Source organism: Capsella rubella, unplaced genomic scaffold (genome assembly GCF_000375325.1).
Source record: "Capsella rubella cultivar Monte Gargano unplaced genomic scaffold, Caprub1_0 scaffold_1, whole genome shotgun sequence".
Taxonomy (NCBI): domain Eukaryota; kingdom Viridiplantae; phylum Streptophyta; class Magnoliopsida; order Brassicales; family Brassicaceae; genus Capsella; species Capsella rubella.
Window position 1 is genome coordinate 3,505,726 of NW_006238923.1, and position 12,235 is coordinate 3,517,960.

General features: G+C 36.9%; 2 protein-coding genes and 1 long non-coding RNA gene across 7 annotated transcripts; 2 read left to right on the forward strand and 1 right to left on the reverse strand.

The window, feature by feature from the left end:
• Positions 1–158: 158 nt before the first annotated feature.
• On the reverse strand, positions 159–3,479 carry LOC17898991 (kinesin-related protein 4). 4 transcript variants are annotated; one of them, XM_023789955.1, is made up of 14 exons: positions 3,309–3,479; positions 3,157–3,201; positions 2,965–3,063; positions 2,777–2,887; positions 2,455–2,629; positions 2,280–2,336; positions 1,971–2,107; positions 1,807–1,866; positions 1,643–1,720; positions 1,444–1,511; positions 1,171–1,244; positions 752–915; positions 393–455; positions 159–299 (listed from the first exon to the last, which is right to left on the reverse strand). In XM_023789955.1, exons 1-13 carry the CDS (start codon positions 3,378–3,380, stop codon positions 396–398), a joined length of 1,200 nt encoding a protein of 399 aa, XP_023645723.1. In that variant the 5' UTR covers positions 3,381–3,479; the 3' UTR covers positions 159–299; positions 393–395. The 4 variants fall into 4 exon arrangements, with proteins under 4 accessions (XP_023645723.1, XP_006307644.2, XP_006307642.2 ...); XM_006307582.2 differs by having other exon boundaries at positions 159–309; XM_006307580.2 differs by having other exon boundaries at positions 393–465.
• Positions 831–1,446, forward strand: LOC111832599. Its single transcript, XR_002835490.1, has 2 exons — positions 831–989; positions 1,128–1,446. It is a non-coding gene; the product is annotated as an uncharacterized LOC111832599 (long non-coding RNA).
• A 127-nt stretch (positions 3,480–3,606) lies between the features above and the next one.
• Positions 3,607–12,205, forward strand: LOC17900820 (phospholipid-transporting ATPase 3). 2 transcript variants are annotated; one of them, XM_006306014.2, is made up of 27 exons: positions 3,607–3,945; positions 4,170–4,235; positions 4,540–4,601; positions 5,083–5,164; positions 5,361–5,471; positions 5,768–5,845; positions 5,966–6,062; positions 6,290–6,396; positions 6,529–6,594; positions 6,762–6,883; positions 6,994–7,069; positions 7,155–7,232; positions 7,336–7,452; positions 7,582–7,731; positions 7,819–7,923; positions 8,484–8,626; positions 8,827–8,928; positions 9,013–9,076; positions 9,151–9,363; positions 9,566–9,731; positions 9,819–9,898; positions 9,972–10,211; positions 10,424–10,645; positions 10,708–10,875; positions 10,984–11,346; positions 11,441–11,547; positions 11,651–12,205. In XM_006306014.2, the coding sequence occupies exons 1-27, from the start codon at positions 3,790–3,792 to the stop codon at positions 11,952–11,954; spliced, it is 3,645 nt and encodes a 1,214-aa protein (XP_006306076.1). In that variant the 5' UTR covers positions 3,607–3,789; the 3' UTR covers positions 11,955–12,205. The 2 variants fall into 2 exon arrangements, with proteins under 2 accessions (XP_006306076.1, XP_023645895.1); XM_023790127.1 differs by having other exon boundaries at positions 3,831–3,945; positions 4,545–4,601.
• The last annotated feature ends 30 nt before the right edge of the window (positions 12,206–12,235 follow it).

The window sequence follows — 12,235 nt, forward strand, 5'->3', positions numbered from 1 at the left end:
GGAGAGTTATATAAATAGTCGACTGATCTAATCTCTTACAAAATATCTAGACCTAAATTTTGGATGTGTTATAGAAATTTACCAGTCCTTGTAAAAATAATTAAAATGCATGGTCAGTGGAACTATCCGGTCATAGTTGAGCTAAGCCCTCTAGAGACTCTAGACAATCATGGGGTTTCTATTCTTTTCATAATTATAACTTGAGAGTTTGAACAAACACGATTACGACATAAACAAACAAAAGCCTACAAGGCATTACGGTCATATTTAGTGAACCAACGTCGTCGGTTCTTCAACTCCTGCAAGTAACTGAAGCAGTTTATAAGGTCAAATGAACGACATAAGAGTTTAAGTAATAACATATAACAAATTGTGATGATTTAACGCTTAACTCTTTATATACGATTCGTTGAGCACTCTGAATCAGGCTGGTTCATCAACTCTTTGCACTTGTCCTGCAAAAGACTGGCGATTTCATTCACTTATGGGTTTAAAGTTTGGTACTACTTCGTCTCTGAAACAATGAATTGAAGGGTTTTGATAGGAATCTGAGTGCAATAGGTGCTACAAAAAACTAAGATTGTTTGTGAAAAATGCATACTACAGTAGCTGATGACAAGTGTTGGTGAGGATGTTGATTCTAGGGAATGACATACAACTTGGAGATAATCGTTTCAGTTCTTTTTGTTAACTACTTCACTTCTATCAGAAATTGTAAGCAAGAAACAAGAAGAAAATCGATTTCACTTGCCTCAAACTCAAAGTGGTTGTGGTTATTATTACTCTGCCAATTGCCACTGACAGGGTTATGCTGAAGGCACTCAGCTGAATCCAGTTGATGATCATCATCTTGTATCGATCTGCAGTCTGTGTTTTGGTGCTGACACCTGGGAGACGCTGACGGAATAACTTTTACTGCAATATGAAGCAACTTAGAATCTGGTTTGCGTGAAGTTGTAACTCTAATGTTTCTCTCTTCTACATAGCAGGTCAGCTAAAAACCTTCTCTTAGCTAACTATTACAGGAAATTCCTTGTTTCCAAATTATATACATAGATTTATACGCCAAAGATGTTATGGTTTTATGTTGTTTCTGGATTCTCTTTCTGACGATATTTAGTTCTAAGGGAAGGAAATAACAACACAACAACAGATGAAAGTAGAGCTGACCTGAGTTTTCTTGAGAATGCATAATAGGAGCTTCGCATAAAAGTTCCTCCATTTTGTCAACTGAGTCATTGTGCCTAGTTAGCCAATCAAAGAGGGATAAGCATTGATTTGGACTATTCAAAAAATAGAGACAGAAAAGCTGCCGAGTTCATCCCAAAGGAGACCCTTAATGGTAATTATTGTAACATATCATGTTAATTAAGTCAATTCGTATGAAATCTAAACCCTTGGACCAGTAGGGAAACAAAAAATGGTTAAAGTGATTTTACAGACCTGGATCTTTTGTTACTCTCATCGGCACATTGTTCGAATGTCAGTATTGATGTGAACACCCTTCTGTCCTGTCATATCAAGAGAATGAAAGAAGATTTAACATAACAATTTGATCATTCGAATTCAAAGTTCACCACTAGATTATTATCCAAGGATAGAATGTTAGAATTATAGGAACTTTCGATTATCTGTTACCTACCTCTCCATTCATAAGGGATACAGACTCCTGAATCCGCTGTAAAATCATCTCCAAACTCTTCACTTCAGAATGCAATGCCTAAACATTTGAGCAGTTTTTATAGAGACTGTTGAGGATGCAAAAAGGATCAAACCCAGTAGACAACTAATAATCTACTTTCCTACCTCTTTTTCAGAAATCACGTTCTCTACAACTAAATCTTTAACCTGCAAAGTTTTCTGAAGGTAAGGCTGGTCAAGTAAACATATATGCAGAAAATGCTTTAACAGCAATGATCTTGTATTAGTTCCCTTCTTTGAAAATGCTGTAAAACATGCAAACTGGATATCTCTTCGATCTGATGTTGACATTCACTTTTAATATTTTCTGCTTCCAGCTGAGCCGAAAGCTGTGATATTATAGTGTCCTTCCTCTGTATTTCCGTTTCATGATATTCAATGTTCTCTTCTAAACTTCTAATTTTCTCTGCAAAGTAAAGAAGATAAGAAATCATTGTCTTCATAAAGGTGAACATACAGAATTAGAGCCAAAGGAAAAGACCACAATAGTAAATGAACAATTAACGTAGGAAAAACAATTAAGTAACCTATGAACAATCACGTTAGCGCCAGCACAGATTCAATGAAAAGAAACTAACCTATAAACACTTTTTCATATGTAGAGACATGGTCCATTTTCTCTTTCAAGCCACTCACTGGATACAAGAAACAACAGAAACACAATCATTGCGTCAGGGGGAAGCTGTGAATGCATTAAGTATATTGAAAGCATATCTTCAAGCAGAATTAGTAAGAGAACAGGGATCTACATGCCTACATCTTCTTTCTGATCCACAAGGCCCTGAACTTCGTGTATAACCTTTTTGATTGTTGATGCCTCTTTCTCAATTGAATCAAACAATGTAAGATGAGAGGCTATCTTGTCGTTTAAAATGGCAATCTTCCTATCCCTGGCTTCAATTGAACATTTCATTTCACAAAACGACTCCTGCATACACACCACCACTTTCACTATATATGAAGTTACACAATTCCTAGAGCGAAAACGTATCCATATACACACAATTCAACTGTTCACCCATCAGGGAGATGATTCTCTAAGCTACTTCTACTACCAAGTGCATGAGACAAGTACCTGATAAGCATTTAAGAAACTTTCTCGTGACTGAAGCAGGTTTTGGATAGTAGTCTTCAATTCATTCTGTTTATTTTCCAGCAAACTATAGTCGTTCTGAAGGTAACTCACCTGCAAAATCAATTAAAGTTTGACAAACTCCATATCTTACAGTAACAGATTCGCAAAAACAAAATAGTCTTACAAACCTTCCTCTCGAGTGCCTCCTGTGTTTCTCTAGAAGATGCTAGCTCGGCTTGCAGCTCCTGCACTTTCCTGCTGTGTTCCTCCTCCGTTTGCTTCTGTTTCTGTACATCGAAGCACCAAACAAACATGATCACGAATCACGAACTAAGAAACGAAACAAAAAACAAGAGCAATGTGCAATAACATTGAAGAACCTGATTCAGAAGATTGATCTGATCTGTGACTAGTCGCTCCCTTTCCTGTAAAAAACGCCGGTAGGGAAGTGGAAGAAGAAGAAAGAGAGAAAAGTGTGGAGCTGAGAAATATACACAATCCAATAAATGTATGGAAACCTCATTTTGCTTACACGTAGGTCTCGCACTTCTCCGATCATTGAATGAAGCTGCAATTTGAATTTTGACAGCTTGAGCAGCTCCATTTTTGGTGTCTTCCTTAGAATTCGAATTTCGACCGCCAGAAAATCTGAGTTTGATTCTTTCCCGGCGAAAATGTCAAACAAGAGGGAAAATTAGGTCGTCGGAATTGTCAAAACGAACCAAAAATAGTTATCTTATGGGCCTAATCAAAATGGGTTTGGGCTTTAAGACCATGGGAAATTGGTTTCCGTAGAAATATATAAATTCGGAAGATAAATTTTACAAGCGCGAAGAAGAGCTAAAATCCACGAAAAAGAAAAGCAAAAAGGAAAAGAAATAAAAAGAAAAAAGGTTGAAACGAAAGAGGAAGATGGTCCTCTGTGTTTCTACCGTCGTCGGTACAGATCTCACACTCGGTTAATCGGATAATTAAGAGAGGGGTAAAATAGTGAAGCTCTGTTTCGAATTTGAATGGTTAGGCCGGGAGAATTAAGCGTTGATTCCTCAGCGAATCACCTGCGGGCACCGTCTCGGACCGTGACGCTGGGCCGTATACAACCTCAGGCTCCGACTTATCGTACCGTTTACTGCAATGACCGGGATGCTAATTACCCCGTCCGGTTCAAGGTACTTTTGCTGCTCATTTCCGCTTGCATAATCTTCTTCTTCTTCTTCTTTTTTAATCCTTTAGCATATTACAGAAATGGCATTTTTTTTTTTTTTGAATTTTGGGTTCTTCTCATCCTATGTTGATAATATGTGATCATATTTTTTAAAAAAATATTGTTTGGCGTTCAGTCAGACAGTGTGTGATTTTTCGCGTAATGAATGTTGGGTGAACATTGTTGCAGGGTAATTCAATTTCTACAACAAAGTATAATGTTTTCACCTTTCTGCCCAAAGGTCTGTTTGAACAAGTAAGTGTTTTTGTTGTTAATTTGATATCAGTAGTGCATTTACTAGTTATAAGCTGGAGGGATTTTTTTTAGTTTTGGTTAATACTTAGACAAAAGAAGGTTTACATTATTGCTCTGGCATCAAGTTTCAACTATAGAATCCTTGTCAATGGCCTTTAGTTTTATGTATATTTGGAGTGATTGAAATGCACCTGTAGGTTTTGAGGGGAATGAAAGTACATATATTTGTCTCATTAAACTGCAATTCTCTTAAATCTTTGAAGTTTTTTTTATCTGATCGGAGAAATAATGTGTTTGCTGACAGTTTAGGCGCATAGCAAATATATACTTTCTTGGAATTTCATGTCTATCAATGACACCAATAAGGTATGTTACCTCCATGGCAATTATCTAATCTTTACTACTGACTTGTGCTGATGACTGGTAACACTTGGCTATAATGTAACCAAAACAATTGTTCGTATGCCCATGAGACTTCTCACTTCTCAGGAGGTTTATGTGGATATAGTCTAATTCCTTGGCACTTCATGATTATGTTAATGTGCTACGTATTTGTTTTTTAGATAGATTATTTAGCATGCCTTGATCAATTTGCTATTATCTTCTTTCTTTTTTCCATACTGGGAAATCATCATCCTCTCCATGCGAGAATGTGACTTTCTTTTGTGAGAATGTGATTTTTTATTTATTTATTAGTCACAGCTGACTTTGATCCATGGTACGAAAAACAGATTTTTTGTTCAATTTTTCCAAGATTCTGTTGCCATGCCTATCCCTAGGATGCGCTTGCTAAAATATTGTTTTTTCAGTCAGTAAAGTGTAACTAGAGTAATTGTTTTTCCTGCAGCCCTGTTAATCCAATAACAAATGTGGCCCCGCTGTCAATGGTGCTTCTCGTCTCTCTTATTAAAGAGGCTTTTGAAGACTGGGTAACGCCTGACTTCTGGTTTTATCTTTTTTTTTTTTTTAATCATAAAAATTTGTTTCTCTCTTTCAAATGAAATAGAGTTAGTTATTCAGTTAATGTCCATATTTGGTTCAAGTTAGTGAATGCTTAAGAGTTTCAGGACCCATCTGCTTCTTAACTTCTAAATCCTTTTGCAAATAATCTGTAATCTGTTGCAGAAACGATTTCAAAATGATATGTCAATAAATAATAGCACAGTGGAGGTTTTGCAAGATCAACTATGGGTGCCTATTCCATGGCGGAAGTTACAAGTCGGAGATATTATCAAGGTATACTTTTCTGACAGAAGTAATTAATTACCAAGCTATTAAAAAAGGATGTGCTGAAAACTCAAGATATTGTTCGTCGATACACATATTTAGTTTCTAATTCCCCAATTTGAGTCATCGCAGTAGATATCAATTACTAAATTAATTTTTGTGTCATGCTTTTTTCATCAAACTGGCTTTTTGAATTGATAGGCATTCATGCCTCTGCTGCATTTTTGGATGGATTTAGAACTTATAATTATTTTTGAACTTCAAATCTACAAGCTTGGTAAATATACTCTGTTGATATTTTGCAGATTAAAAAAGATGGCTATTTTCCAGCTGATCTTCTTTTCCTGTCCAGTACAAATCCTGATGGTATCTGCTACGTGGAGGTGCTTAGCTCCTTTAGCTATATATATATTTTGTCTTTCTCTAGCACAACAAGCAGCTACAGTAGTATTGAATATACATTTTTACTCTATTGTTGATGTGCTTTCTCGTCGCGAGTGCAGACTGCCAACCTAGATGGAGAAACAAATTTAAAAATCAGAAAGGCCCTTGAAAGGACTTGGGATTACTTGACACCAGAGAAAGCTTCGCAATTTAAAGGTAAGTCGTTGGGGTCGATTATTATCTTGCAAACATATTCATAGCTAAATATGTGCCTGTATTTGTGTCATTCATCCATTTGCTTTTGGAAGTATATCTAAAAGCAGTTTTTTTTTACCTGACTGGTCCATTTGGTCTACAGCTGTTGTTTGTTAGTATACCAGCGTTGTTAAATGTTATACTATATTTATTAACTTTATCCAATATTTCTCTCTTTCACTTTGCAGGCGAAATTCAGTGTGAGCAACCTAATAATTCTTTGTACACTTTCACGGGGAATCTTATAGTAGAAAAGCAGACTTTACCTCTCTCTCCAGACCAGCTTTTGTTGCGTGTATGCTCAACTGTTTCTGTTTTTAGCTTTGTGTTCCTTTTCTGCCTTTTGTCTACATAATCTTAATATTCAAGATTATAAATCTTTTGTAAATCTTTGGGGTTTGTAAATCTTTTGCATTCCAATTATCAGGGTTGCAGTCTTAGAAACACGAAATACATTGTTGGGGCTGTGATTTTTACTGGTCATGAGACAAAGGTAAGCTGCCATGAAGCTCATTTGATGAGAAACTAGCCTTACAAAATTTATTAGACTGGCTAGCATTCAGGATTTTGTCTTTTTATTGACATGCTTCTGTTTCTGCTTCCTTGTATAGTTGCTCTGTATACGATCTGATCTACTTATGCTGAATGGAATATATGTAGGTAATGATGAATGCCATGAATGCTCCCTCTAAAAGAAGCACACTGGAAAAAAAACTCGACAAACTCATTATTACAATCTTCTGTGCCCTTGTCATAATGTGCCTGATTGGAGCTATAGGGTGGTATGGATTCAGTCAATTTTTAATTTGCTTATAGATTTCTATGTTGATAGTTGATCATATTTTTGGTTCATAGATCCCGCATGGATTTAAAAATCTGTTAACTTTTGCAGTGCAATTGTCACAGATCGTGACCACTATTATTTGGGTCTTCATAAGAAAGATTGGGAATACCGTAATGGATTGACGGTGTTAACCTTGCTGTCCTTGCATAGTGAATTGATTTCTTACATCTATGGATTGTTGGTTCTTATTGTACTTTTTGGTGCCACAGATAGCGTTTTTCACATTTTTTACTCTAGTCACTCTTTTCTCTACAATTATACCAATCTCCCTATATGTTTCTATCGAGGTATGTGTATCCAAATATCTTTTTTTTTTTAATTTCTTTTACGTGCAGTACAAAAATTAAGTTTTTTGAATGACTCCTCTTTTCCTCCCTAAATGGAACACAGATGATCAAGTTTATTCAGTCAACTCAGTTTATCAACCGAGATCTTCACATGTATCATGTTGAGACAAACACTCCTGCCTCCGCCAGGACTTCAAATTTAAATGAGGAGCTTGGACAGGTAAACTACTAATCCACTCACCCATCACCCCATGTATTATTGGTTTTGGTGCAATCATCTGGATTGTTGCCAAATTTTCTCGTGATCTGACATTCATAGATGCAATTACTATTTATTTGTATCTTTCAGGTGGAATACATATTTTCTGATAAAACTGGAACTCTGACAAGAAATTTGATGGAGTTTTTTAAGTGTTCAATTGGAGGAATAAGTTATGGATGTGGTATCACTGAAATAGAAAGAGGAATTGCTCAGCGTGATGGCTTAAAAATTCAAGAGGTATAATTGATTAACACAATGATGAAGTTGGGTCACCCATTTTGGAACAACAAATGATCTACTTGTTGTACGCTCTAATTTCCTCAGGAACAAAGGTCGACTGGTGCTATAAGAGAAAAGGGATTTAATTTCGATGATCCGAGGCTTATGCTAGGAGGTTGGAGAAATGAACCTAATCCCAATCTTTGCAAGGTGTTTTTCATATCCTGTAGATTTGGTTCACAATTAGGTTAAGAATTGTAATAGCTAGTTGATGTATGATTTGGCTAGTTTTAAAATACTTTTACCTCTTCCCATATGAGAAGCTTGAGTCAATGTTTTCTGGGAGAAATGATGAAATATTCCCTTTTTGTGATGTTATGTAGGTGTATTTCCTTTCCAGGTGGTATATGATTTCACTTACGACTTTGTATGTGTTCTATTGATGCTTTAGAAACTAGTTTTTAGCCCTGAGTTGCCTTCTATTGGAAGCAGAGGCCAGGGCAATTTAAAAATCCCTTCTGTTTCTTTTTTGATTGTGAGTTGAAATATATTGAAGAAATTTATATGATCCTTTTAGTTGGTATGCTGGCATTGACTAAGACCTGAACGTTAGTCTCTGTTCTGGAGCTTAGAATGAGAAAAGCTAGTAACTTATCAACAAGCTTCCATTTTAGAGAATTTAGTATAACTTGGGGTACCATATGCGTCCTTTCTGTTTTTGGGCTTGCAATTGACTATAACTTAAATGTATCATATTTTAAATTTTGTAGGAGTTTTTTAGATGCCTAGTCATATGCCATACAGTCCTTCCTGAAGGGGATGAGTCCCCTGAGAAAATCGTTTATCAAGCTGCATCTCCTGATGAAGCTGCTCTAGTTACAGCCGCTAAGAATTTTGGATTCTTCTTTTACAGGTTATTCTCATTTACATTTCAGTTTCTGTTAGACAAGTTGAAAGTGCAAGCAATCTGACAAGAATAGAGTTTAAGCTAGGCCCATACTTAATCATTTTAATGCATATTTTTGTATTTGTTTCACAATGAGCTGAGAAAAGGTGGTTTTTATTTCTCAAGTTTCTATGAATTTCTGTGAGACAACTTTCATGTATTTTCAGGCGTACGCCAACTACGGTGTATGTTCGCGAGTCTCACACGGAGCAGATGGGAAAGATTCAAGATGTTTCTTATGAGATTCTTAATGTTCTCGAGTTCAACAGGTGTATAAGGCTGCTGAGTGTTACCTTGTTATCTCTTTTCTGTGGTGAAGCATACTAATGAAACGTTACACTATACATTAACAGTACAAGGAAGCGCCAGTCAGTGGTGTGTCGTTTTCCAGATGGGAGACTTGTACTCTACTGTAAGGTAAACACTTTTTTAGGTAATTGGATGGGCCTGTATTGTTTCATATCAATATGATATTACTTTAATGTCTACAGGGTGCAGATACTGTAATTTTTGAAAGATTGGCTTACGGTATGGATGATGTTAGAAAAGTAACAGGCGAGCACTTGGAACACTTTGGATCGTCTGGGTTGCGTACCCTTTGCCTGGCCTATAAAGATTTAAATCCTAAAGTCTATGATAGTTGGAATGAAAAATTCATCCAGGCCAAGTCTGCTTTACGAGATCGTGAGAAGAAATTAGATGAGGTATAATGCTCTTTTGTTATATTTTTACTTGCAAAGCTGATGTTAATGCGGAGATAGAAACTGGCTAGCAGTGGCAGTAAGAACTTGTTGAACTGATATTCATATTTCATCATATAGCACAGAAAGTGGTGTACTTTTGAGTTGCCGAGAAATACTTTCTTTTACTTATAGCAGGATAAATTTGTAATCTTGGTCCATGCAGGTTGCAGAACTTATTGAGAAGGATCTTATCCTGATTGGAGCAACTGCAATAGAAGACAAGCTTCAGGAAGGGGTACCTAGCTGCATAGAGACCTTATCAAGAGCTGGGATTAAGATCTGGGTGCTAACAGGGGACAAGATGGAAACTGCAATTAACATCGCATATGGTAAGTGCCATAAACTTTTTTCTCATACTCCTTCTTTGTTCTTCTTCCATTTTAACTTTGTGCTCCTTGATTCTCATAATGTTTCAGCTTGCAACTTAATCAACAATGAGATGAAACAGTTTATTATCAGTTCTGAAACTAACGCGATCAAGGAAGCTGAAGAAAGGGTAAGTCATACAAATGCCTCTTTGATTATCATTGATTAGAGTCCTAATAGTTGAAAAAATTATCTAAAACTAGGGCAACCAAGTTGAAATTGCGCGTGTCATTAAAGAAGAAGTAAAGAAGGAACTGAAGAAGAGCCTTGAAGAAGCTCAACAGTATATGCATACTGTAGCTGGACCGAAATTGGCTCTTGTTATCGATGGGAAGTGTCTGATGTATGCGTTAGACCCGGTTTTACGTATAACTTTGCTCAGCTTGAGCTTAAACTGTACTTCAGTTGTGTGCTGTCGCGTTTCTCCTTTACAGAAAGCGCAGGTAATTTTCATGACTTGTTTATTGATTAATACTTACATGGTGGTCTGATATGGAAGAAAAGGGCCCTATAATGTATTTCTCTCTGCAATAACAGCATATTATTGCTGTTCTGGTGATTTGTTGCGCAATAGGAACATATGTTCTTACCTTTTAATTTACTTTTGTGACTAATCTCTGAGTTTTAATAAGTGAGACACTAATGCGAATATTAGGTTACAAGCTTGGTGAGAAAAGGGGCAAAAAAGATAACACTTAGCATTGGTGATGGTGCCAATGATGTTAGCATGATTCAAGCCGCTCATGTTGGTGTAGGAATAAGTGGAATGGAGGGAATGCAAGCTGTGATGGCTAGTGACTTTGCCATTGCCCAGTTTAGATTTCTTACAGATTTGCTTCTTGTCCATGGAAGGTGGTCATATCTTAGAATCTGCAAGGTTGGTCTCTCACCTCAAATTCTTCTAATGTTGCTGTGACTGACGGTCTTTTGTTTTCGCAGGTGGTCATGTATTTCTTCTACAAGAATCTCACCTTCACTTTGACTCAGTTTTGGTTCACATTTCGAACTGGATTTTCGGGTCAGAGGTTCTATGATGATTGGTTTCAGTCATTATACAACGTTTGCTTTACAGCCCTTCCTGTGATTGTTCTTGGGCTGTTTGAAAAGGTAATGATTTCCCCATTAGGTCTATGATGAGTATTCTTAAATACCATCATGTGTGCCTTAATTTTTGTTTTTGATCGATAATTTGATACGGACTTGTGCATTTGCTAGGATGTGAGCGCATCCCTGTCAAAGAGATATCCTGAACTGTATAGAGAGGGAATTCGTAATTCCTTTTTCAAATGGAGAGTTGTGGCAGTGTGGGCTTCTTCTGCTGTGTATCAATCTTTGGTATGCTATCTCTTCGTAACTGCCTCAGCTTTTGATGGCAAAAATTCGTCAGGCAAAACGTTTGGTCTTTGGGACGTGAGCACAATGGTCTTTACCTGTCTGGTCATAGCCGTGAACCTACGGATTCTTTTGATGAGCAACTCGATAACCAGATGGCATCATATCACAGTTGGCGGAAGCATCTTAGCATGGCTCGTTTTTGCTTTTGTATACTGTGGGATTATGACGCCACATGATAGAAATGTAAGCTATGTTACCCGCATTGGGTGAAAAGGTTCCCTAATATTATATATGATTTGGTTTCTGATCTAACTTTTTTTGCTTTCTGTGTATGCAGGAGAATGTCTACTTCGTAATCTATGTCCTAATGAGTACATTTTATTTCTACTTCACATTGCTGCTTGTTCCGGTTGTTGCTCTTCTGGCAGATTTCATCTACCAAGGGTAAGTAAAACTTGAATATTTATACTTCATTCGCAAGCGACATGCTTATAGCGTGAATTTGCTGAATTGTTATTAATCATGAAAATTTTCTGAATGAATGCAGAGTGGAGAGATGGTTCCTCCCATATGATTATCAAATAGTTCAAGAGATTCACAGGCACGAGCCCGATAGCAGTAATGCAGATCAACTGGAGATAGCAAACGAGCTGACACCAGAAGAAGCTAGAAGCTACGCGATATCCCAATTGCCTCGTGAAATCTCAAAACACACTGGTTTTGCCTTTGATTCACCTGGTTATGAGTCATTCTTTGCATCTCAATTGGGTATTTACGCGCCACAGAAAGCATGGGACGTGGCTAGGAGAGCCAGCATGAGGTCACGACCCAAAGCACCAAAGAAGAATTGAAAGGAGAAAAAGAAAAGGCATGTATGAGGTTTGTTGTATATTTAGGCTGCCACTTTCCCAGCCACTGTGCAATACTGGAAGTTTTGTTAGGCCTTTAGTTTGTATTGATATATAGAAATCTTCACTTAGACATCTCTGTTTGTAATTGTAGTGCTTTTAGTTTCCATTATTGGTATTCTTGCCATGAGACTTTTCTGTGTAAACAAAATGTTGTAATCGATTACACTAACTAATTACTAACTTGCAGAACTCTTGATTCTCTCTTGTTTGACATATAACGT